The 25,473-nt window shown below is 50.6% G+C and overlaps 1 protein-coding gene across 1 annotated transcript; it reads left to right on the top strand.

Annotated features, from left to right (window-relative positions):
* The first annotated feature begins 1,115 nt into the window (after positions 1-1,115).
* On the top strand, positions 1,116-25,473 carry LOC147090029 (C-reactive protein-like). The gene is made up of 3 exons (XM_085977118.1): positions 1,116-1,306; positions 13,483-13,552; positions 24,728-25,473. The coding sequence occupies exons 2-3, from the start codon at positions 13,492-13,494 to the stop codon at positions 25,321-25,323; spliced, it is 657 nt and encodes a 218-aa protein (XP_085833244.1). The 5' UTR covers positions 1,116-1,306; positions 13,483-13,491; the 3' UTR covers positions 25,324-25,473.

The following is a 25,473-nucleotide window of genomic DNA, read 5'->3' as shown; positions in this document are numbered from 1 at the left end:
GCCCCCGGGAGTGTGTCTGTATTTACAGGGGTCCCTGGGAGTGTGTCAGTATTTACAAGGGGTTCCTCGGGAATGTGTCAGTATTTACAGGTTGTCCCCGGGAGTGTGTCAGTATTTACAAGGGGTTCCTCGGGAGTGTGTCAGTATTTACAGGTTGTCCCCGGGAGTGTGTCAGTATTTACAGGGGTTCCCCGGGAGTGTGTCAGTATTTACAGGGGTTCTCCGGGTGTGTGTCAGTATTTACAGGGGGTCCCCGGGAGAGTGTCAGTATTTACAGGGGGTCCCCGGGAGTGTGTCAGTATTTACAGGGGTTCCCCGGGAGTGTGTCAGTATTTACAGGGGTTCTCCGGGAGTGTGTCAGTATTTACAGGGGGTCCCCGGGAGAGTGTCAGTATTTACAGGGGGTCCCCGGGAGTGTGTCAGTATTTACAGGGGGCCCCTCGGGAGAGTGTCAGTATTTACCGGGGGTCCCCGGGAGTGTGTCAGTATTTACAGGGGGCCCCTCGGGAGAGTGTCAGTATTTACAGGGGCTCCCGGGAGAGTGTCAGTATCTACAGGCGCTCCCCGGGAGTGTGACAGTATTTACAGGGGCTGCACGGAAGTGTGTCAGTATTTACAGGGGTTCTCCGGGAGTGTGTCAGTATTTACAGGGGTTCCCGGGAGTGTGTCAGTATTTACAGGGGTTCCTGGGAGTGTGTCAGTATTTACAGGGGTTTCCGGGAGTGTGTCAGTATTTACAGGGGTTCTCCAGGAGTGTGTCATTATTTACAGGGGTTCCCGGGAGTGTGTCAGTATTTACAGGGGTTCTCCGGGAGTGTGTCATTATTTACAGGGGATCCTCGGGAGTGTGCCAGTATCTACAGGGGGTCCCCGGGAGTGTGTCAGTATTTACTGAGCCTCTCTTCAGTGTGTCAGCAGTTCAGTCGGTGATCCATCACATTCTTGGAGATGAAATGGTTAGTGCGAGTGTTCGCCGGAGCAGTCGACAGTATCGCAACAGTCAGCACTTGGTTCTCATCCCGCTGTTTCCCTGTTTACTTTGGCCTGTCCCATCAAGCTGTTGGAGCAGAAGAGGTCACGATGACCCTTGACAAGGACGGTGACTGTGACTTGGATTGCCGCCCCAGTCCACTGGACTCTCTGCTGTCATCTGATTCCAGTTGACCTGCCGGCCTGTTGCCATGCTGGGTCCGATTGGTCTCCCAGTGACAACAGGTCTTCTCCGCTGTGTATAAAGAGCAGCAGATTCAAGAGCTGATCTGCTGAGCGTGGGACATTCTCATTCTGATTTAACTTGGACACTGGGGTAAGTGAACCTTGTCTCTCCTTGTACTGGATTTCAGTAATGCTGGGACCGTAGACTTGCTCAGGTTGAATTCTCGTGGCTTCTGTGATAGAATGTCACAATCAGGTACCTTTGTGTGTTCCTGTTCCAAATATAGCTGAAACGTGTGTAAGAGAGGGACGGAGCCAAACAAAGGTTCAGAACCCAGCATCTGCCCCTCTGCAGGACAAGAAGGTAGTTTGTTTCTGACTGTGGTCAAGCAGCAAGCAAACAACCGCATGATGTCCCAAAGCACTTCACAGAACGCGCGTTGTCAATGTTACAGGAAAACTGCCAATTTGCGCACAGCAAGGTCCCACACAAAAAGGAAAGATCGAGATGATCAGATAATCCGCTTTAGATGGTGTTGGTTGAGTGATAAATATTGGCCCAGGACACAGGGCAGATCTCCCCCGCTCTTCCTTAAATAGTGCCATGGTATCTTTTACATCCGCCTGAGAGAGCAGACGGGGCCTCGGTTTAACGTCTCATCCGAAAGACGGCCCCTCCGACAGTGCAGCTCTCCCTCAGTGCTGCCCCTCCGACAGAGCAGCTTTCCCTCAGTGCTGCCTCTCCGACAGTGCAACTCTCCCTCAGTGCTGCCCCTCCGACAGAGCAGCTTTCCCTCAGTGCTGCCCCTCTGACAGTGCAGCGCTCCCTCAGTGCTGCCCCTCCGACAGTGCGGTGCTCCCTCAGTGCTGCCCCTCCGACAGTGCAGCTCTCCCTCAGTAGTGCCCCTCCAACAGTGCAGCTCTCCCTCAGTGCTGCCCCTCCGACAGTGCAGCTCTCCCTCAGTACTGCCCCTCCGACAGTGCAGTGCTCCCTCAGTATTGCCCCTCCGACAGTGCAGCTCTCCCTCAGTACTGCCCCTCCGACAGTGCGGTGCTCCCTCAGTGCTGCCCCTCCGACAGTGCAGCGCTCCCTCAGTACTGCCCCTCCAACAGTGCAGCTCTCCCTCAGTACTGCCCCTCCAACAGTGCAGCTCTCCCTCAGTGCTGCCCCTCCGACAGTGCAGCTCTCCCTCAGTACTGCCCTTCCGACAGTGCAGTGCTCCCTCAGTATTGCCCCTCCGACAGTGCAGCTCTCCCTCAGTACTGCCCCTCCGACAGTGCGGTGCTCCCTCAGTGCTGCCCCTCCGACAGTGCAGCTCTCCCTCAGTGCTGCCCCTCCGACAGTGCAGCTCTCCCTCAGTACTGCCCCTCCGACAGTGCAGCTCTCCCTCAGTACTGCCTCTCCGACAGTGCAGCTCTCCCTCAGTACAGCCCTCTGACAGTGCGGCACTCCCTCAGTATTGCCCCTCCGACAGTGCGGTGCTCCCTCAGTGCTGCCCCTCCGACAGTGCAGCTCTCCCTCAGTACTGCCCCTCCGACAGTGCAGCTCTCCCTCAGTACTGCCACTCCGACAGTGCGGTGCTCCCTCAGTGCTGCCCCTCCGACAGTGCAACTCTCCCTCAGTACTGCCCCTCCGACAGTGCGGTGCTCACTCAGTGCTGCCCCTCCGACAGAGCAGCTTTCCCTCAGTACAGCCCTCTGACAGTGCGGCGCTCCCTCAGTATTGCCCCTCCGACAGTGCAGCTCTCCCTCAGTACTGCCCCTCCGACAGTGCAGTGCTTCCTCAGTATTGCCCCTCCAACAGTGCAGCTCTCCATCAATGCTGCCCCTCTGACAGTGCAGCTCTCCCTCAGTACTGCCCCTCCGACAGTGCGGTGCTCCCTCAGTATTGCCCCTCCGACAGTGCAGCTCTCCCTCAGTACTGCCCCTCCAACAGTGCGGTGCTCCCTCGGTATTGCCCCTCCGACAGTGCAGCTCTCCCTCAGTGCTGCCCCTCCGACAGAGCGGCTTTCCCTCAGTACAGCCCTCTGACAGTGCGGCGCTCCCTTAGTACTGCCCCTCCGACAGTGCGGCGCTCCCTCAGTACTGCCCATCCGACAGTGCAGTGATCCCTCAGTACTGACCATCCGACAGTGGGGAACTCCTTGAGTACTGCCCCTCCGACAGTGCGGTGCTCCCTCAGTACTGCCCCTCCGACTGTGCGGCGCTTCCTCAGCACTGCCCCTCCGACAGCGCGGCGTTCCCTCAGTACAGCCCTTCTGACAGTGCGGCGCTCCCTTAGTACTGCCCCTCCGACAGTGCGGTGCTCCCTCAGTGCTGCCCCTCCGACAGTGCACTGCTCTCTCAGTACTGCCCCTCCGACAGTGGGGAACTGCCTCAGTGCTGCCCTTCCGACAGTGTGGCTCTCTATCAGTACTGCCCCTCCGACAGTGCAGCGCTCCCTCAGTACTGCCCCTCTGACAGTGTGGTGCTCCCTCAGTACTGCCCCTCCGACAGTGCGGTGCTCCCTCAGTACTGCCCCTCCGACAGTGCAGCGCTCCCTCAGTACTACCCCTCCGACAGTGCGGTGCTCCCTCAGTATTGCTCCTCCGACAGTGCAGCTCTCCCTCAGTGCTGCCCCTCTGACAGTGCAGCTCGCCCTCAGTACTGCCCCTCCGACAGTGCAGCATTCCCTCAGTACAGCCCTTCTGACAGTGCGGCGCTCCCTTAGTACTGCCCCTCCGACAGTGCGGTGCTCCCTCAGTACTGCTCCTCCGACAGTGCAGTGCTCCCTCAGTACTGCCCCTCCGACAGTGGGGAACTCCCTCAGTACTGCCCTTCCGACAGTGCGGCACTCTCTCAGCACTGCCCCTCCGACAGAGCAGCGCTCCCTCAGTACTGACCCTCCGACAGTGCGGTGCTCCCTCAGTACTGCCCCTCCGACAGAGCGGTGCTCCCTCAGTACTGCCCCTCTGACAGTGCAGCTCGCCCTCAGTACTGCCCCTCCGACAGTGCGGCGTTCCCTCAGTACAGCCCTTCTGACAGTGCGGCGCTCCCTTAGTACTGCCCCTCCGACAGTGCGGTGCTCCCTCAGTACTGCTCCTCCGACAGTGCAGTGCTCCCTCAGTACTGCCCCTCCGACAGTGGGGAACTCCCTCAGTACTGCCCTTCCGACAGTGCGGCGCTCTCTCATTACTGCCCCTCCGACAGAGCAGCGCTCCCTCAGTACTGACCCTCCGACAGCGCGGTGCTCCCTCAGTACTGACCCTCCGACAGTGCGGTGCTCCCTCAGTACTGCCCCTCCGACAGAGCGGTGCTCCCTCAGTACTGCCCCTCTGACAGTGCGGCGCTCCCTCAGTACTGCCAATCCGACAGTGCGGCGCTCCCTCAGTACTACCCCACCGACAGTGCAGCGCTCCCTCAGCACTGCCCCTCCGACAGTGCGGGGCTCCCTCAGTACTGCCCCTCTGACAGTGCGGCGCTCCCTCAGTAGAGAGGGCTTTAAACTAACTAGTGGGGGGTAGGTTCCCATAGAGCAAATAATAAAAATGACAACAGAGAAGGTCATAGACTTAGGTAGCAGTGGAGAAATTAAAAACCAGAGCGTGTCAGGAAGGGGCAGAAGGTATGGAGTAAAAGGTAAAGTAATAAAAAGGGCAATAGCAGGAACTAAGTGTCACAAAACATCTTTGAAAGTTCTCTATCTGAATGCACGTAGCATTCGTAACAAAATAGACGAGATAATGGCACAAATAACTACATATGGGTATGATCTTGTGGCCATTACAGAAACATGGCTGCAGTGTGACAATGCCTGGGAATTAAACATACCAGGTTATTTAACGATCAGGAAGGACAGGCAGGAAGGAAGGGGACGTGGGGTGGCTATGTTAATAAAGGAAGGAATCACTGTAATACAGAGAAATGATATTGGGTCAAAAGATCAGGATAATGAAACAGTGTGGGTGGAGGTAAGGAATAATAAGGGGAAAAAAACACTAGTGGGCATAGTGTATAGGCCTCCGAACAGTGGCAACTCTGTTGGACGGAGTATCAATCAGGAAATAGCTCAGGCTTGTAATAAGGGAACATCTATAATTATGGGGGATTTTAACTATCATATTAATTGTGTATTAGTGATGGGTTTCTTGAGCAGTATGTCACTGAACCGACCAGGGGGCAAGCAACCTTAGATCTGGTCCTGTGTAACGAGACAGGATTAATTAAAAATGTCCTAGTAAAGGATCCCCTTGGAATGAGTGACCATAACATGGTTGAATTCCATATTCAATTAGAGGGTGAGAAGGTTGGATCTCAAACAAGCGTGCTAAGCTTGAATAAAGGAGACTATGAAGGTATGAGAGCGGAATTGAGTAGAGTGGATTGGGAAAATAGATTAAAGGGTAAGACGATACATGATCAGTGGTGTACATTTAAGGAGTTATTTTACAACTTCCAAAAAATATATATTCCACTGAGAAGAAAAGGGTGTAAAAGAAAAGACAGCCATCCGTGGCTAAGTAAAGAAATTAAGGATAGTATTCGACTAAAAACAAGGGCATATAAGGCAGCCAAATCTAGTGGGAGGATAGAGGATTGGGAAAACTTTAAAAGACAGCAAAAAATAACAAAAAGATTGATTAAGAAAGCGAAGATAGATTATGAAAGTAAATTAGCAAAAAATATAAAAACAGATAGTAAGAGTTTTTATAGTTATATAAAAAGAAAAAGGGTGGCTAAAGTAAATGTTGGTCCCTTAGAGGATGAGACCGGGAAATTAATGGTGGGAAATATGGAGATGGCAAAAACACTGAATGAATATTTTGTATCAGTCTTTACAGTAGAAGACACTAAGAATATCCCAACACTGGACAAACAGGGGGCTAAAGGGGGGGAGGAGCTAAACACGATCAAAATCACTAAGGAAGTGGTGCTCGGTAAAATAATGGGACTCAAGGCGGGTAAATCACCTGGACCTGATGGCTTACATCCTAGGGTCTTGAGGGAAGTGGCGGTAGGGATTGTGGATGCATTGGTAATAATTTTCCAAAACTCCCTGGACTCGGCAAAGGTCCCGGCAGACTGGAAAACTGCTAATGTAACATCCTTATTTAAAAAGGGCAGTAGACAGAAGGCTGGAAACTATAGACCGGTTAGCCTAACATCTGTGGTAGGTAAAATTTTGGAGTCCATTATTAAGGAGACAGTAACAGGACATTTGGATAATCATAATTTAATAGGACAAAGTCAGCATGGTTTTATGAAGGGGAAGTCATGTTTGACAAATTTGCTGGAGTTCTTTGAGGAAGTAACATATAGGGTGGATAAAGGGGAACCAGTGGACGTAGTGTATTTAGACTTCCAAAAGGCATTTGACAAGGTGCCACACAAAAGATTATTGCTTAAGATAAAAAACCACGGGATTGGGGGTAATATTCTGGCATGGATAGAGGATTGGCTATCTAACAGAAGGCAGAGAGTTGGGATAAATGGTTCATTCTCAGACTGGCAATCAGTAACTAGTGGTGTTCCGCAGGGGTCAGTGCTGGGTCCCCAACTCTTTACAATCTATATTAACGAATTGGAGGAGGGGACTGAGTGTAACATATCAAAGTTTGCAGATGATACTAAGAAGGGATGGAAAATAGTGAGTGGGGAGGACATAAAAAACCTGCAATGGGACATAGACAGGCTAAGTAAGTGGGCAGAGATTTGGCAGATGGAATACAATACTGGAAAGAGTGAGGTTATGCACTTTGGCAGGAAAAATCGTAGAGCAAGTTATTATCTTAATGGCAAGAAACTGGAAAGTACTGAAGTACAAAGTGATCTGGGGGTCCTGGTGCACGAAACTCAAAAGGTTAGTATGCAGGTGCAGTAAGTGATTAAGAAGGCCAATGGAATGTTGGCTTTCATTGCTAGGGGGATAGAATATAAAAATAGGGAGGTATTGCTTCAGTTGTACAAGGTATTGGTGAGACCGCACCTCGAATACTGCGTACAGTTTTGGTGTCCATAATTAAGAAAGGACATACTTGCTCTCGAGTCAGTACAAAGAAGGTTCACTCGGTTAATCCCGGGGATGAGGGGATGGACATATGAGGAGAGGTTGAGTAGATTGGGACTCTACTCATTGGAGTTCAGAAGAATGAGAGGCGATCTTATTGAAACATATAAGATTGTGAAGTGGTTGGATCGGGTGGATGTGGGGAAGATGTTCCTGATGATGGGTGAAACTAGAACTAGGGGGCATAGTCTTAGAATAAGGGGCTGCTCTTTCAAAACTGAGATGAGGAGGAACTACTTCACTCAGAGGCTGGTAGGTCCATGGAATATGCTGCCCCAAAAAGCTGTAGAAGCTGCATCGTTACATAAATTTAAAACAGAAATAGACATTTTCCGAGAAGTAAAGGGAATTAAGGGTTATGGGGAGCGGGCAGGAATTTGGACATGAGTCTAGGTTCGGATCGGTCATGGCCCTGTGGGTAGCGGAGCGGGCCCAAGGGCTGTGTAGCCTGATCCTGCTCCTATTTCGTGTTTCTAATTCTGTTAGATTCAGGAGATGGGTCTGTGATACTGGATTGGCGGTTAGGATCAGATCAGCCATGATCTTATTGAATGGCGGAGCAGGCTCGAGGGGCCGATTGGCCTACTCCTGCTCCTATTTCTTATGTTCTTATGTTCTTATGTACTGCCCCTCCGACAGTGCGGCGCTCCCTCAGTACTGCCCCTCCGACAGTGCAGTGCTCCCTCAATACTGCCCCTCCGACAGTGCAGTGCTCCCTCAGTACTGCCCCTCCGACAGTGGGGAACTCCCTCAGTACTGCCCTTCCGACAGTGCGGCGCTCTCTCAGTACTGCCCCTCCGACAGAGCAGCGCTCCCTCAGTACTCACCCTCCGACAGTGCGGCGCTCCCTCAGTACTGCCCCTCCGACAGTGCGGCGCTCCCTCAGCACTGCCCCTCCGACAGTGTGGGGCTCCCTCAGTACTGCCCCTCTCACAGTGCAGCACTCCCTCAGTACTGCCCCTCCGAAAGTGCGGCGCTCCCTCAGTACTGCCCTACCGACAGTGCGGCGCTCTCTCAGTACTGCCCCTCTGACAGAGCAGCGCTCCCTCAGTACTGACTCTCCGACAGTGCGGAGCTCCCTCAGTACTGCCCCTCTGACAGTGCGGTGCTCCCTCAGTACTGCCCCTCCGACAGTGCGGTGCTCCCTCAGTACTGCCCTTCTGACAGTGCAGTGCTCCCTCAGTACTGCCCCTCCGACAGTGGGGAACTCCCTCAGTACTGCCCTTCCGACAGTGCGGCGCTCCCTCAGTATTGCCCATCCGACAGTGCGGCGCTGCCTCAGTACTGTCCGTCCGACAGTGCGGCGCTCCCTCAGCACTGCCCCTCCGACAGTGCGGGCCTCCCTCAGTACTGCCCCTCCGACAGTGCAGTGCTCCCTCAGTACTGCTCCTCCGACAGTGGGAACTCCCTCAGTACTGCCCTTCCGACAGTGCGGCGCTCTCTCAGTACTGACCCTCCGACAGTGCGGTGCTCCCTCAGTACTGCCCCTCCGACAGTGCGGCGCTCCCTCAGTACTGCCCCTCCGACAGTGAGGCGCTCCCTCTGTCCTGCCCCTCCGACAGTGCGGCGCTCCCTCAGTACTGCCCCTCCGACAGTGCGGCGCTCCCTCAGCACTGCCCCTCCGACAGTGCGGGGCTCCCTCAGTACTGCCCCTCTCACAGTGCGGCGCTCCCTCAGTACTGTCCCTCCGATAGTGCGGCGCTCCCTCAGTACTGCCCATCCGACAGTGCGGCGCTCCCTCAGTACTGCCCCTCCGACAGTGTGGCACACCCTCAGTACTGCCCCTCCGACAGTGCAGTGCTCCCTCAGTACTGCCCCTCCGACAGTGCGGCGCTCCCTCAGCACTGCCCCTCCGCCAGTGCGGCGCTCCCTCAGCACTGCCCCTCCGACCGTGTGACGCTCCCGCAGTACTGCCCCTCCGACAGTGCGGCGCTCCCTCAGTACTGCCCCTCTGACAATGCGGCGCTCCCTCAGTACTGCCCCTCCGACAGTGCGGTGCTCCCTCAGTACTGCCACTCCGACAGTGCGGTGCTCCCTCAGTACTGCCCCTCCGACAGTGCGGCGCTCCCTCAGTACTGCCCCTCCGACAGTGTGGCGCTCCCTCAGTACTGCCCCTCCGACAGTGCGGCGCTCCCTCAGTACTGCCCCTCCGACAGTGAGGCGCTCCCTCTGTCCTGCCCCTCCGAGATGGCAAAAACACTGAATGAATATTTTGTATCAGTCTTTACAGTTGAAGACACTAAGAATATCCCAACACTGGACAAACAGGGGGCTAAAGGGGGGGAGGAGCTAAACACGATCAAAATCACTAAGGAAGTGGTACTCGGTAAAATAATGGGACTCAAGGCAGATAAATCACCTGGACCTGATGGCTTACATCCTAGGGTCTTGAGGGAAGTGGCGGTAGGGATTGTGGATGCATTGGTAATAATTTTCCAAAACTCCCTGGACTCGGCAATGGTCCCGGCAGACTGGAAAACTGCTAATGTAACACCCTTATTTAAAAAGGGCAGTAGACAGAAGGTTGGAAACTATAGACCGGTTAGCCTAACATCTGTAGTAGGTAAAATTTTGGAGTCCATTATTAAGGAGACAGTAACAGGACATTTGGATAATCATAATTTAATAGGACAAAGTCAGCATGGTTTTATGAAGGGGAAGTCATGTTTGACAAATCTCCTGGAGTTCTTTGAGGAAGTAACGTATAGGGTGGATAAAGGGGAACCAGTGGACGTAGTGTATTTAGACTTCCAAAAGGCATTTGACAAGGTGCCACACAAAAGATTATTGCTTAAGATAAAAAATCACGGGATTGGGGGTAATATTCTGGCATGGATAGAGGATTGGCTATCTAACAGAAGGCAGAGAGTTGGGATAAATGGTTCATTCTCAGACTGGCAATCAGTAACTAGTGGTGTTCCGCAGGGGTCAGTGCTGGGTCCCCAACTCTTTACAATCTATATTAACGAATTGGAGGAGGGGACTGAGTGTAACATATCAAAGTTTGCAGATGATACTAAGAAGGGATGGAAAATAGTGAGTGGGGAGGACATAAAAAACCTGCAATGGGACATAGACAGGCTAAGTAAGTGGGCAGAGATTTGGCAGATGGAATACAATACTGGAAAGAGTGAGGTTATGCACTTTGGCAGGAAAAATCGTAGAGCAAGTTATTATCTTAATGGCAAGAAACTGGAAAGTACTGAAGTACAAAGTGATCTGGGGGTCCTGGTGCACGAAACTCAAAAGGTTAGTATGCAGGTGCAGTAAGTGATTAAGAAGGCCAATGGAATGTTGGCTTTCATTGCTAGGGGGATAGAATATAAAAATAGGGAGGTATTGCTTCAGTTGTACAAGGTATTGGTGAGACCGCACCTCGAATACTGCGTACAGTTTTGGTGTCCATAATTAAGAAAGGACATACTTGCTCTCGAGTCAGTACAAAGAAGGTTCACTCGGTTAATCCCAGGGATGAGGGGATGGACATATGAGGAGAGGTTGAGTAGATTGGGACTCTACTCATTGGAGTTCAGAAGAATGAGAGGCAATCTTATTGAAACATATAAGATTGTGAAGTGGTTGGATCGGGTGGATGTGGGGAAGATGTTCCTGATGATGGGTGAAACTAGAACTAGGGGGCATAGTCTTAGAATAAGGGGCTGCTCTTTCAAAACTGAGATGAGGAGGAACTACTTCACTCAGAGGCTGGTAGGTCCATGGAATATGCTGCCCCAAAAAGCTGTAGAAGCTGCATCGTTACATAAATTTAAAACAGAAATAGACATTTTCCGAGAAGTAAAGGGAATTAAGGGTTATGGGGAGCGGGCAGGAATTTGGACATGAGTCTAGGTTCGGATCGGTCATGGCCCTGTGGGTAGCGGAGCGGGCCCAAGGGCTGTGTAGCCTGATCCTGCTCCTATTTCGTGTTTCTAATTCTGTTAGATTCAGGAGATGGGTCTGTGATACTGGATTGGCGGTTAGGATCAGATCAGCCATGATCTTATTGAATGGCGGAGCAGGCTCGAGGGGCCGATTGGCCTACTCCTGCTCCTATTTCTTATGTTCTTATGTTCTTATGTACTGCCCCTCCGACAGTGCGGCGCTCCCTCAGTACTGCCCCTCCGACAGTGCAGTGCTCCCTCAATACTGCCCCTCCGACAGTGCAGTGCTCCCTCAGTACTGCCCCTCCGACAGTGGGGAACTCCCTCAGTACTGCCCTTCCGACAGTGCGGCGCTCTCTCAGTACTGCCCCTCCGACAGAGCAGCGCTCCCTCAGTACTCACCCTCCGACAGTGCGGCGCTCCCTCAGTACTGCCCCTCCGACAGTGCGGCGCTCCCTCAGCACTGCCCCTCCGACAGTGTGGGGCTCCCTCAGTACTGCCCCTCTCACAGTGCAGCACTCCCTCAGTACAGCCCCTCCGAAAGTGCGGCGCTCCCTCAGTACTGCCCTACCGACAGTGCGGCGCTCTCTCAGTACTGCCCCTCTGACAGAGCAGCGCTCCCTCAGTACTGACTCTCCGACAGTGCGGAGCTCCCTCAGTACTGCCCCTCTGACAGTGCGGTGCTCCCTCAGTACTGCCCCTCCGACAGTGCGGTGCTCCCTCAGTACTGCCCTTCTGACAGTGCAGTGCTCCCTCAGTACTGCCCCTCCGACAGTGGGGAACTCCCTCAGTACTGCCCTTCCGACAGTGCGGCGCTCCCTCAGTATTGCCCATCCGACAGTGCGGCGCTGCCTCAGTACTGTCCGTCCGACAGTGCGGCGCTCCCTCAGCACTGCCCCTCCGACAGTGCGGGCCTCCCTCAGTACTGCCCCTCCGACAGTGCAGTACTCCCTCAGTACTGCTCCTCCGACAGTGGGACCTCCCTCAGTACTGCCCTTCCGACAGTGCGGCGCTCTCTCAGTACTGACCCTCCGACAGTGCGGTGCTCCCTCAGTACTGCCCCTCCGACAGTGCGGCGCTCCCTCAGTACTGCCCCTCCGACAGTGAGGCGCTCCCTCTGTCCTGCCCCTCCGACAGTGCGGCGCTCCCTCAGTACTGCCCCTCCGACAGTGCGGCGCTCCCTCAGCACTGCCCCTCCGACAGTGCGGGGCTCCCTCAGTACTGCCCCTCTCACAGTGCGGCGCTCCCTCAGTACTGCCCCTCCGATAGTGCGGCGCTCCCTCAGTACTGCCCATCCGACAGTGCGGCGCTCCCTCAGTACTGCCCCTCCGACAGTGTGGCACACCCTCAGTACTGCCCCTCCGACAGTGCAGTGCTCCCTCAGTACTGCCCCTCCGACAGTGCGGCGCTCCCTCAGCACTGCCCCTCCGCCAGTGCGGCGCTCCCTCAGCACTGCCCCTCCGACCGTGTGGCGCTCCCGCAGTACTGCCCCTCCGACAGTGCGGCGCTCCCTCAGTACTGCCCCTCTGACAATGCGGCGCTCCCTCAGTACTGCCCCTCCGACAGTGCGGTGCTCCCTCAGTACTGCCACTCCGACAGTGCGGTGCTCCCTCAGTACTGCCCCTCCGACAGTGTGGCGCTCCCTCAGTACTGCCCCTCTGACAGTGCGGCGCTCCCTCAGTACTGCCCCTTCGACAGTGCGGCGCTCCCTCAGTACTGCCCCTCCGACAGTGCAGCGCTCCCTCAGTACTGCGCCTTCGACAGTGCGGCGCTCCCTCAGTAATGCCCATCCGATAGTTTGGCGCTCCCCCAGTACTGCCCCTCTGACAGTGTGGTGCTCCTTCAGTACCGCCCCTCCGACAGTGTGGCGCTCCCTCAGTACTGCCCCTCCAACAGTGCGGCGCTCCCTCAGTACCGCCCCTCCGACAGTGCGGCGCTCCCTCAGTACTGCCCCACCGACAGTGCGGCGCTCCCTCAGTACTGCCTCTCCGACAGTGCGGCGCTCCCTCAGTTCTGCCCCTCCGACAGTGCGGCGCTCCCTCAGTACTGCCTCTCCGACAGTGCGGCGCTCCCTCAGTACTACCCCACCGACAGTGCGGCGCTCCCTCAGTACTACGCAGGAGCATCAGAATGGATCTTGTGCTCAAATGTCTGGAGGCGGGCTTGAACCCATGACTTCCTGAGACAGAGACGAGAGTGCTTGCACTCAGCGAGGACTGCGACTAAACAGTAACATTTGAGGAGGATTTGTGTGTGTGCATGCACTATTCCCGTAAGATTGATTCAGAGATTGTTAGACTGGTGGGACCGGGGCGGATTGGACTGTGTGAGAGGGAGCTGGATATCGCAAACGTTGCACTCTGTCTTCAGTCACTCTCAGCTCCTCTTTGCTTCTCACAGGAACCGGCGATGAAGAGGCTTCTGATCCTTTTGGCTGTCTGTGCGACCACGTATGCTGCCCCCAGCAGAGGTAAGGGCCGAGGAGTGAAATCATTGAGAGAGCTCCCTGCATTTATAAGAACTTAAGAAATAGGAACAGGAGTTGGCCATTCGGCCCCTCGAGCCTGCTCCACCATTCAATAAGATCATGGCTGATCTGTTCTTGGCCTCAACTCCACTTCCCTGCCCGCTCCCCATAACCCTCGACTCCTCTATAGCTCAAAAATCTGTCTTTCTCCACCTTGAATATATTGGCCCAGAAATTCGGGTCGGTGTTTCCTGCGGGTGTCAGCCCCCGACCTGCACTTAGCTAGCGCGCCGGCCGTTGCGCTGTGGGCCCGCGTGGGATTCCGATCCTGGGCCTCCTCCAGCTGCCGGCGCGCAGTGTTCGCGTATCCCAGGGGCGCAGTTAGTTCGAAGCGTCCCCTGGGATCACGTGGGCCATGAGGAGCCAATCGGAGCAGGGAATGCTTCATTCATAAGTTTGACAGGAAGAGCTGTCAAACTCATAAATGCTATAAGCCCCAAAACATTACTAAATCGTCAAGTAAATTTTTTAAAAAATCAAATTTTTTAATTAAACTATAAATTACATTAAATATCTATTTTAAACAATAATTAAAATTTTTGAAAAAAATTATTTTATTTTCTAACGGGGCTAAAAATAAACTTACCTTGCTTTAAAGTATTTAAAAATAATAAACCTGTGGAAAAAATGTTTTAATTTTAATTAATTCACCACTTACCTTGTAAAAAGCAGGCCTTGCGACTGCTTTTTATATGTTTAACTCCTGGAGGCTTACCCTCCTGGGAAAACCTGCAAAAAACCCGAAGTTCGATGCGCACGCGCTGCCTCTCCGGCGCACGTGTTCGACCTCTGAACCCCTTCTTTCGGGGGAACGGAAGTGCCGTTTTCCCGCGCATGCGCGGTGCATGCAGGAAACCGGCACTTCCATTGGGCCTACAGGTGAGTACCCCGTGCGTACTCACCCGTGGAGACCCGAATTTCTGGGCCAATGAATGACTCCGCCTCCACCACTCTCTGGGGTAGAGAATTCCAAAGATTCGCGACCCTCTGAGAGAAGAAATTCCTCCTCATCTCCGTTTTAAAGTTAGAGTACTTCACTCTCTCAGCTGTGGGACATGGGACATTCTGGTGCTAAATATAGTTCTCAGCTCTGAAGGAGAAACTCAGTGAAGGAGAGTGGTCTGGAGAAACTCCACAGGCTCTTATAGAATCAATACGGCACAGAAGGAGGCCATTCTGCCCATCGTGCCTGTGCCGGCTCTTTGAAAGAGCTCTCCAATTAGCCCCACTCCCCCCTGATCTTTCCCCGTAGCCCTGAAAATGTTTTCTCTTCAAGTATTTATCCATTTCCCTTTTGAAAGTTACTATTTGAATGTTACTACTCATTGAAACTCATAAAATTCTAATTCTAGGGAATGTAGCCGGGCAAGTGGCGGAAGTGTCAGTAGGAGAGCATTTTGGCGACAGTGACCATAATTCGGTGAGATTTAAGGTGGTCATGGAAAAAGACAAAGACGGACCGGAAATAAGGGTTCTAAATTGGGGGAAGGCCGATTTTAATATGATAAGGCAGGATCTGGCCAAAGTGGACTGGGAGCAGCTACTTATAGGAAAATCCACATCAAAGCAGTGGGAGACTTTCAGAAGGGAAATAGAGAGAGTACAATGCCAACATGTTCCCGTAAAGGTCAAGGGTGGGACCAACAAGCAAAGGGAACCTTGGATGACAAGGGATATACAAAAATGCATTAGGAAAAAAAGGGGGGCTTTTGGCAGTTACAAAAGATTAAAGACGGAGGAAGCCCTAGAGGAGTATAAAAAGTGCAGGGGCATACTTAAAAAAGAAATTAGGAAAGCGAGGAGGGGCCATGAAATAACACTGGCGAGCAAAATAAAGGAAAATCCTAAGATGTTTTATAAGTATGTTAAGGGCAAGAGGATAACCAGGGAAAGGGTAGGGCCCATTAGGGACCAAAGTGGCAATCTGTGTGTAGAGCCAGATGATGTAGGCGGGGTTTTAAAAGAATTTTTTGCATCTGTGTTCACTATGGAGAAAGACGATGTAGACATAGAAATCGGGCAAGGGGACTGTGATATACTTGAACATATTAGCATCGAGAGGGAGGAGGTACTAGCGGTTTTAGCAGGCCAAAAAGTGGATAAATCCCCAGGCCCGGACGAGATGTATCCCAAGCTGCTGTTTGAGGCAAAGGAGGAGATTGCAGGGGCTCTGACACAAATTTTCAGAACCTCTCTGGCCACAGGGGATGTACCAGAGGACTGGAGAACAGCTAACGTAGTACCATTATTCAAGAAGGGTAGCAGGGATAAACCAGGGAATTACAGGCCAGTGAGCCTAACATCTGTGGTAGGGAAATTATTGGAAAAGATTCTGAGGGACAAAGTTAGTCTCCACTTGGAGAGGCAAGGATTAATCGGGGATAGTCAGCATGGCTTTGTCAAGGGTAAATCATGTCTGACCAATCTGATTGAATTTTTGGAAATGCTGTGGATGTGGTATACATGGACTTCAGTAAGGCTTTTGACAAAGCCCCGCATAGGAGACTGGTCAAGAAGGTAAGAGCCCATGGGATCCAGGGTGCCTTGGCACGTTGGATCCTAAACTGGCTGAGTGGCAGGAGGCAGAGGGTGATGGTCGAAGGTTGCTTTTGTGACTGGAAGCCTGTGTCCAGTGGGGTACCTCAGGGATCGGTGCTGGGACCCTTGCTGTTTGTGATCTACATAAATGATTTGGACGAGAATGTAAAAGGTATGATCAGTAAGTTCGCAGATGACACGAAAATTGGTGGGGTGGTAAATTGCGAGGAGGAAAGCCTCAGGCTACAGGACGATATAAACGGGTTGGTCAGATGGGCGGAAAAGTGGCAAATGGAATTTAACCCTGAAAAGTGCGAGGCGATGCATTTTGGACGGACAAATAAGGCAAGGGAATACACAATGAGTGGAAGGACCCTAGGAAGTACAGAGGGTCAGATGGACCTTGGTGTACATGTACATAGATCCCTGAAGGCAGCGGAACAGGTAGATAAGGTGGTTAAAAAGGCATATGGGATACTTGCCTTCATTAGCCGAGGCATAGAATATAAGAGCAGGGAGATTATGATGGAGCTGTACAAAACGCTGGTAAGGCCACAGCTGGAGTACTGTGTGCAGTTCTGGTCACCTCACTATAGGAAGGATGTGATTGCTTTGGAGAGGGTGCAGAGAAGATTCACCAGGATGTTACCTGGGATGGAGCGCCTCAGCTATGAAGAAAGACTAAACAGGCTGGGGTTGTTTTCCTTGGAGCAAAGAAGGCTGAGGGGGGACCTGATTGAGGTGTACAAAATGATGAGGGGCATAGATAGGATAGATAAAGAGGAACTTTTCCCCTTAGTAGGGGGGTCAATAACAAGTGGGCATAGATTCAAAGTAAGGGGCAGGAGGTTTAGAGGGGATTTGAGGAGGAACTTTTTCATCCAGAGGGTGGTTGGAGTCTGGAACTCACTGCCTGAAAGGGTGGTAGAGGCAGGAACCCTCACAACATTCAAGAAGCATTTGGATGAGCACTTGAAATGCCATTGCATACAAGGCTATGGACCAAATGCTGGAAAATGGGATTAGATTGGACAGGGCTTGATGGACGGCGCAGACACGATGGGCCGAAGGGCCTCTTTCTGTGCTGTATAACTCTATGACTCTATGACTCTATGAGGACTAGACAGACTAGATGCAGGAAGGATGTTCCCGATGGTCGGGGAGTCCAGAACCAGGGGTCACAGTCTAAGGATAAGGGGTAAGCCGTTTAGGACAGAGATGAGGAGGAATTTCTTCACCCAGAGAGTGGTGAACCTGTGGAATTCTCTACCACAGAAGGCAGTAGAGGCCAATTCATTAAATATATTCAAGAAGGAGTTAGATATATTTCTTAAGGCTAAAGGGATCAAGAGATATGGGGAGAAGGCAGGGACAGGGTACTGAATTTGGATGATCAGCCATGATCTCATTGAATGGTGGAGCAGGCTCGAGGGGCCGAATGGCCTACTCCTGCTCCTATCTTCTATGTTTCTATATTTCTATGTTTTGCTGGGTGAAGAAATTCATCCTCATCTCTGTCCTAAATGGCTTACCCCTTATCCTTAGACTGTGACCCCTGGTTCTGGACTCCCCCGCCATCGGGAACATCCTTCCTGCATCTAGTCTGTCTAGTCCTGTTAGAATTTTAGAAGCTTCAATGAGATCCCCTCTCATTCTTCTGAACTCCAGTGAGTATAAGCCCAATTGACCCAATTTCTCCTCATACGTCATTCCTGCCATCCCAGGTATCAGTCTGGTGAATCTTCGCTGCACTCCCTTCATGGCAAGAACATCCTTCCTCTGATAAGGCGACCAAAACTGCACACAATACTCATGGTGTGGTCTCACCAAGGCCCTGTACAACTGCAGCAAAACATCCTTGCTCCTGCACTCAAACCCTCTCGCTACGAAGGCCAACATACCATTTGCCTTCTTAACCGCCTGCTGCACCTGCATGCTTACCTTCAGCGACTGGTGCACAAGGACACACGGGTATCATTGCACTTCCCCTTCTCCCAATCTATTGCTGTTCAGATAATAATCGGCCTTCCTGTTTTTGCCACCAAAGTGGATAACCTTGCATTTATCCACATTATACTGCATCTGCCATGCATCTGCCCAATCAGCCAACCTGTCCAAATACTGGAGCGTGAGCCTCTGTACCTCCTGGGCCACCACGTATTTTTGTCGAAACTTTGCACATCAGAGGTGTCCGCCTGTGGGAAGCCTCCGATCACAAGCGTTATATGTTTTTCTAATCTCTCCCTTCATTCTTTTGGTGATGTTCTTCAATGTATGAAGCACCGACCAGTGGAAATAATTATCCCTGTTTACCTTGGCAGAACCTTCTTAATTTAAGCGCCTCTCTCTGATCTCTTCTTATCCGCCTTTGCTCGAATGAAAACAGCCCCAGTTTCTCTGAAAATTGGCTGCTGCGTTTCCTACTGTACAACATTGAAGATCCTTCAAAGGTGCTTCATTGGTTGTGAAGCGCGTTGGGACATCCGAAGGTTGTGAAATGTTTGATAGAAATGCAGATTCCTTCTTTACCTATGATGTGGTTGCTATCTCCCAACTATTCTACTCTCGCTGGAGATGTTTGTCCCATTTCTCAGAAACAAATCAAACAATATTTCTGATCTTGTCGGACTGGAAACACACTGATTTAGGAAGTAGCCCCAGATGCATTCTACAAAGTGTTCGCCGCCTCTGACCACCTTTATTGGCACCCCATCCACCACCTTAAACATTCACTCCCTCCACTACCGGCGTACCGTGGCTGCAGTGTGTACCATCTACAAGATGCACTGCAGCAACTCGCCAAGGCTTCTTCGACAGAACCTCCCAAACCCACGATCTCTACCACCTAGAAGGACAAGGGCAGCAGGCGCATGGGAACACCACCACCCCCAAAGTTCCCCTCCAAGTCACACACCATCCTGACTTGGAAATATATCGCCGTTCCTTCATCGTCGTTGGGTCAAAACCCTGGAACTCCCTCCCTAACAGCACTGTGGGAGCACCTTCACCACACGGACTGCAGCGGTTCAAGAAGGCGGCTCACCACCACCTTCTCAAGGGCAACTAGGGATGGGCAATAAATGCTGGCCTTGCCGGTGACGCCCACATCTCAGGAATGAATGAAAAATTTCAATCTAACGTGCCATCTTGTTCTTCCCTCTGTCTATGAACTGTCTTCAGAGTTCACTCTCTATCTTATCTCCACTATTTAGTAATCTGTAATACACACAACAAACTCATCAAATGTTACAACACAGAAGGAGGCCAGTCGGCCCATTGTGCCTGTTCCAGCTCTTTAAAAGAGCTCTCCAAATAGTCCCACCATTTACGGCAGTGCATTCCAGATCATAACAACTCACTGTGTAAAATAAGATTCCTCTCTGCTTCTTTTGCCAATTAACCCCAAGGTAGCAGGAGAGGTAGACAGATTGGCTAACTAACAGAAAGCAGAGAGTCGGGATAAATGGTTCATTTTCCAGTTGGCAATCAGTAGCTAGTGGGGTGCCACAGGGATCGGTGCTGGGGCCTCAACTAATTACAATCTACATTAACGACTTGGATGAAAGGACCGAGTGTAATGTAGCCAAATTTGCTGATAGAAACATAGAAACATAGAAGATAGGAGCAGGAGTAGGCCATTCGGCCCTTCGAGCCTGCTCCGCCATTCAATGAGATCATGGCTGATCATCCAAACCCTAGCACCCAGTCCCTACACCGACAGCCATCCCACCCAAGCCCTATCCCTGTAACCCCGTAACCCCACGCATTTAATCCCCCCTAACACTAAGGGCTAATTTTTTTTATCATGGCCAATCAACCTAACGCGCACATCTTTGGATGGGTGGGAAAGCAAGTTGTGCAGAGGACTCAAAGAACCTGCAAAGGGATATAGACAGGCTAAGTGAGTGGGCAAACATTTGGCAGATGGAGTATAATGTGGGAAAGTGCGAGGTTATACACTTTGGCAGGAAAAATAAAAAAGCAAATTATTATTTAAATGGAGAGAGATTACAAAATACTACAGTTTAGAGGGACCTGGGGGTCCTTGTGCAAGAAACACAAAAAGTTAGCATGCAGGTACAGCAAGTAATCAAAAAGGCAAATGGAATGTTGGCCTTTATTTCAAAGGGGTTGGAGTATAAAAGCAGGGAAGTCCTGCTACAACTGCACAGGGTATTGGTGAGACCACACCTGGAGTACTGTGTACAGTTTTGGTCGTCTTATTTAAGGAAGGATATACTTGCATTGGAGGCAGTTCAGAGACGATTCACTGGGTTAATTCCAGAGATGAGGGGGTTGACTTATGAGGAAAGGTTGAGCAGGTTGGGCCTATACTCAATGGAATTTAGAAGAACGAGAGGTGATCTTATTGAAACATATAAGATACTGAGGGGGCTCGACAAGGTAGATGCAGAGAGGATGTTTCCCCTCGTGGGGAAATCTGGAACTTGGGGGCATAGTTTCAGAATAAAGGGTCACCCTTTTAGAACTGAGATGAGGAGGAATTTCTTCTGAGGGTCGTAAATCTGTGGAATTCTCTGCCCCAGAGAGCCGTGGAGGCTGGGTCATTAAATACATTTAAGGTGGAGATAGACAGATTTTTGCAGGATACGGGAGTGAAGGGTTATGGGGAGCGGGCAGGGAAGTGGGTTTGAGCCCGAGATCAGCCATGATCTTATTGAATGGCGGAGCAGGCTCGAGGGGCCAAGTGGCCTATTGCTGCTCCTATTTCTTATGTTCTTATGTTCTTATGTAGATAAGGTGGTTAAGAAGGCATATGGGATACTTGCCTTTATTAGCTGAGGCATAGAATATAAGAACAGGGAGGTTATGCTTGAAATGTATAACATTAGTTAGGCCGCAGCTAGAGTACATCGTACAGTTCTGGTCACCACATTACAGGAAGGATGTGATTGGACTAGAGGGGATGTAGAACACATTTACGAGGATGTTGCCTGGGCTGGGGAATTTTAGCTATGAGGAGGGATTGGGTAGGCTGGGGTTGTTTTCTTTGGAACAGAGGAGGCTGAGGGGAGACTTGATTGAGGTGTATAAAATTATGAGGGGCCTAGGTAGAGTGGACAGGAAGGACCTATTTCCCTTAGCAGAGAGGTCAATAACCAGGGGGAATAGATTTAAAGTAATTGGTCAGAGGTTTAGAGAGGAGTCGAGGAGAAGTGTTTTCACCCAGAGGGTGGTTGGAATCTGGAACTCACTGCCTGAAAGGGTGGTAGAGGCAGGAACCTTCATTACATTTAAAAAGTACTTATATATACACTTGAAGTGCCGTAACCTACAGGGCTACTGACTGAGAGCTGGAAAGTGGGATTAGGCTGGAGAGCTCTTTGTCGGCCGGCTCGGACAAGATGGGCCGAATGGCCTCCCTCTGTGCTGTAAATGTCTATGATTCTATGAACTATACAATTCAAATTCAACACAGTATCACCGGGTGCAATTAAAATAAAGCCCTTCAGGTCTCTTGAAGTAGCTGAGATGGGAAACATGAAGGATATCTTATTCTCACATGCAATCATTTCAAGGGTCATGTGGAGAGACTGGAGAAGCTGGGGTTGATCTCCTTGAGCAGAGAATGTTAAGAGGAGATTTTGATAGAGGCTTTCAAATTTTGCGGGGCTTTGTTCGAGTAAATAAGGTGAAACTATTGCCAGTGGCAGAAGGGTCGGTAACCAGACCACACCGATTTAAGATCATTGCCAAAAGAACCAGAGGGGGAGATGAGGATTGTTTTTTTTACGCAGCGAGTTGTTGTGATCTGGAACACGCTGCCTGAAAGGGCGGTGGAAACAGATTCAATAGTAACTTTCAAAAGGGAATTGAAATATTTGCAGGACTATGGAGAACGAACAGGGGAGTGGGAAATTAATGGTGGGAAATATGGAGATGGCAAAAACACTGAATGAATATTTTGTATCAGTCTTTACAGTAGAAGACACTAAGAATATCCCAACACTGGACAAACAGGGGGCTAAAGGGGGGGAGGAGCTAAACACGATCAAAATCACTAAGGAAGTGGTACTCGGTAAAATAATGGGACTCAAGGCGGATAAATCACCTGGACCTGATGGCTTACATCCTAGGGTCTTGAGGGAAGTGGCGGTAGGGATTGTGGATGCATTGGTAATAATTTTCCAAAACTCCCTGGACTCGGCAATGGTCCCGGCAGACTGGAAAACTGCTAATGTAACACCCTTATTTAAAAAGGGCAGTAGACAGAAGGTTGGAAACTATAGACCGGTTAGCCTAACATCTGTAGTAGGTAAAATTTTGGAGTCCATTATTAAGGAGACAGTAACAGGACATTTGGATAATCATAATTTAATAGGACAAAGTCAGCATGGTTTTATGAAGGGGAAGTCATGCTTGACAAATTTGCTGGAGTTCTTTGAGGAAGTAACGTATAGGGTGGATAAAGGGGAACCAGTGGACGTAGTGTATTTAGACTTCCAAAAGGCATTTGACAAGGTGCCACACAAAAGATTATTGCTTAAGATAAAAAATCACGGGATTGGGGGTAATATTCTGGCATGGATAGAGGATTGGCTATCTAACAGAAGGCAGAGAGTTGGGATAAATGGTTCATTCTCAGACTGGCAATCAGTAACTAGTGGTGTTCCGCAGGGGTCAGTGCTGGGTCCCCAACTCTTTACAATCTATATTAACGATTTGGAGGAGGGGACCGAGTGTAACATATCAAAGTTTGCAGATGATACTAAGATGGGGGGGATAGTAGTGAGTGAGGAGGACATAAAAAACCTTCAAGGGGACATAGACAGGCTAAGTAAGTGGGCAGAGATTTGGCAGATGGAATACAATACTGGAAAGTGTGAGGTTATGCACTTTGGCAGGAAAAATCGTAGAGCAAGTTATTATCTTAATGGCAAGAAACTGGAAAGTACTGAAGTACAAAGGGATCTGGGGGTCCTGGTGCACGAAACTCAAAAGGTTAGTATGCAGGTGCAGCAAGTGATTAAGAAGGCCAATGGAATGTTGGCTTTCATTGCTAGGGGGATAGAATATAAAAATAGGGAGGTATTGCTTCAGTTGTACAAGGTATTGGTGAGACCGCACCTGGAATACTGCGTACAGTTTTGGTGTCCATACTTAAGAAAGGACATACTTGCTCTCGAGTCAGTACAAAGAAGGTTCACTCGGTTAATCCCGGGAATGAGGGGATGGACATATGAGGAGAGGTTGAGTAGATTGGGACTCTACTCATTGGAGTTCAGAAGAATGAGAGGCGACCTTATTGAAACATATAAGATTGTGAAGGGGTTGGATCGGGTGGATACAGGGAAGATGTTCCCGGTGATGGGTGAAACTAGAACTAGGGGGCATAGTCTTAGAATAAGGGGCTGCTCTTTCAAAACTGAGATGAGGAGGAACTACTTCACTCAGAGGGTGGTAGGCCCATGGAATATGCTGCCCCAAAAAGCTGCAGAAGCTACATCATTACATAAATTTAAAACAGAAATAGACAGTTTCCTAGAAGTAAAGGGAATTAAGGGTTACGGGGAGCGGGCAGGAATTTGGACATGAGTCTAGGTTCGGATCGGTCATGGCCCTGTGGGTAGCGGAGCGGGCCCAGGGGCCGTGTAGCCTGATCCTGCTCCTATTTCGTGTGTCTAATTCTGTTAGATTCAGGAGATGGTTCTGTGATAGTAGATTGGCGGTTAGGATCAGATCAGCCATGATCTTATTGAATGGCGGAGCGGGCTCGAGGGGCCGATTGGCCTACTCCTGCTCCTATTTCTTATGTTCTTATGGGACTAATTGGAGAGCTCTTTCAAAGAGCCGGCACAGGCACGATGGGCTGAATGGCCTCCTGTAGGATTCAATGATTCCAGAAGAATTACTTGCTGCAGTTGTACAGGGCCTTGGTGAGACCACATCTTGAGTAATATGTGCAGTTTTGGTCGCCTTACCTGAGGAAGGATGTTCTTGCCATGGAGGGAGTGCAGCGAAGATTCACCAGGCTGATACCTGGGATGGCAGGAATGACGTATGAGGAGAGATTGGGTCGATTGGGCTTATACTCACTGGAGTTTAGAAGAATGAGAGGGGATCTGATTGAAACTTATAAAATTCTGACAGGACTGGACAGACTAGATGCAGGAAGGATGTTCCCGATGGCGGGGGAGTCCAGAACCAGGGGTCACAGTCTAAGGATAAGGGGTAAGCCATTTAGGACAGAAATGAGGAGGAATTTCTTCACCCTGAGAGTGGTGAACCTGCGGAATTCTCTACCACAGAAGGCGGTAGAGGCCAATTCATTAAATATATTCAAGAAGGAGTTAGATATATTTCTTGAGGCTGAAGGGATCAAGGGGTATGGGGCGAAGGCAGGGACAGGGTACTGAGTTTGGATGATCAGCCATGATCTCATTGAATGGTGGAGCAGGCTCGAGGGGCTGAATGGCCTACTCCTGCTCCTATCTTCTATGTTTTCAATGTTACTTTGCTTGGAATGTTGGCAAGTGGTTTTCCAACATGTTCCACTGTCGAAAGCCAAAGTAGTAAGACTGATCTAACGATGAAGTGTCTGTCCCTTCGCCTCTATAGGGCTCCTGCTTCAATCCCTGAACTTCCCAGAACAATCGGACAGCAGTTATGTCATCGTGCAGCCCACGGAATCAATGGGGCTCAACGCTTTCACCCTGTGCATGAAGATACTGACCGACTCCCGGAAAACCATGTCCCTCTTCTCTTACGCAACCAAATTTGATGCCAATGAGCTGCTGCTGGAGGTAGCAGGCGATCGTCTGAGGCTGCACCTGGCTAAGAATCAAGTTGAGTTCAGAGTTGCTATGCCTTCGTTGGGATGGACCCCCATCTGCGTCACCTGGGACTCAGAGACGGGAAGGGCAATGGCCTGGGTGAATGGTTTTCGGACTGTGTCCAAAATTATTAGCAAGGGGAAAGATGTTGTGGCCAATGGGGTGGTGATTCTAGGACAAGATCAGGATAGAGTCAAGGGGGACTTTAACAAGGACCAGAGCTATGTGGGAGAACTGACCGATGTGAACCTGTGGAATATTGTGCTACATGGCACTGAGATGCTTACGAGCAGTCGGAGATACAGAGGGAATGTGATAGACTGGGCAAGAATGCAATACGAGATAACAGGAAATGTGTTGGTTCATGGTCCAGTTGATTAGCTTGTGTTACTGCAGAAATATGCCTCAGGAAGATACAATCAGCATAACAACTGATGGTTTTATTGAGATGTGTAGACAGTCTCTCATGAATGTCTGTCAGTTAAAAATTGTATCCAGCATGGATCTCAGTTCAAGTCAATAAAATGTATC

This window comes from Somniosus microcephalus, unplaced genomic scaffold (genome assembly GCF_052327205.1).
Source record: "Somniosus microcephalus isolate GS21.2 unplaced genomic scaffold, FLI_Smic_1.0 unresolved_chr4, whole genome shotgun sequence".
Taxonomy (NCBI): Eukaryota; Metazoa; Chordata; class Chondrichthyes; order Squaliformes; family Somniosidae; genus Somniosus; species Somniosus microcephalus.
The sequence above is the reverse complement of the archived record's forward strand: the minus strand, read 5'-3'. Positions and strand labels throughout refer to the sequence as shown.

Coding starts and splice junctions, on each gene's coding strand:
- LOC147090029 (XM_085977118.1), top strand. CDS start 13,492: ATGAAGAGGCTTCTGATCCTTTTGGCTGTCTGTGCGACCACGTATGCT. Junction 13,553..24,727: donor GTATGCTGCCCCCAGCAGAG/GTAAGGGCCGAG, acceptor TCGCCTCTATAG/GGCTCCTGCTTCAATCCCTG.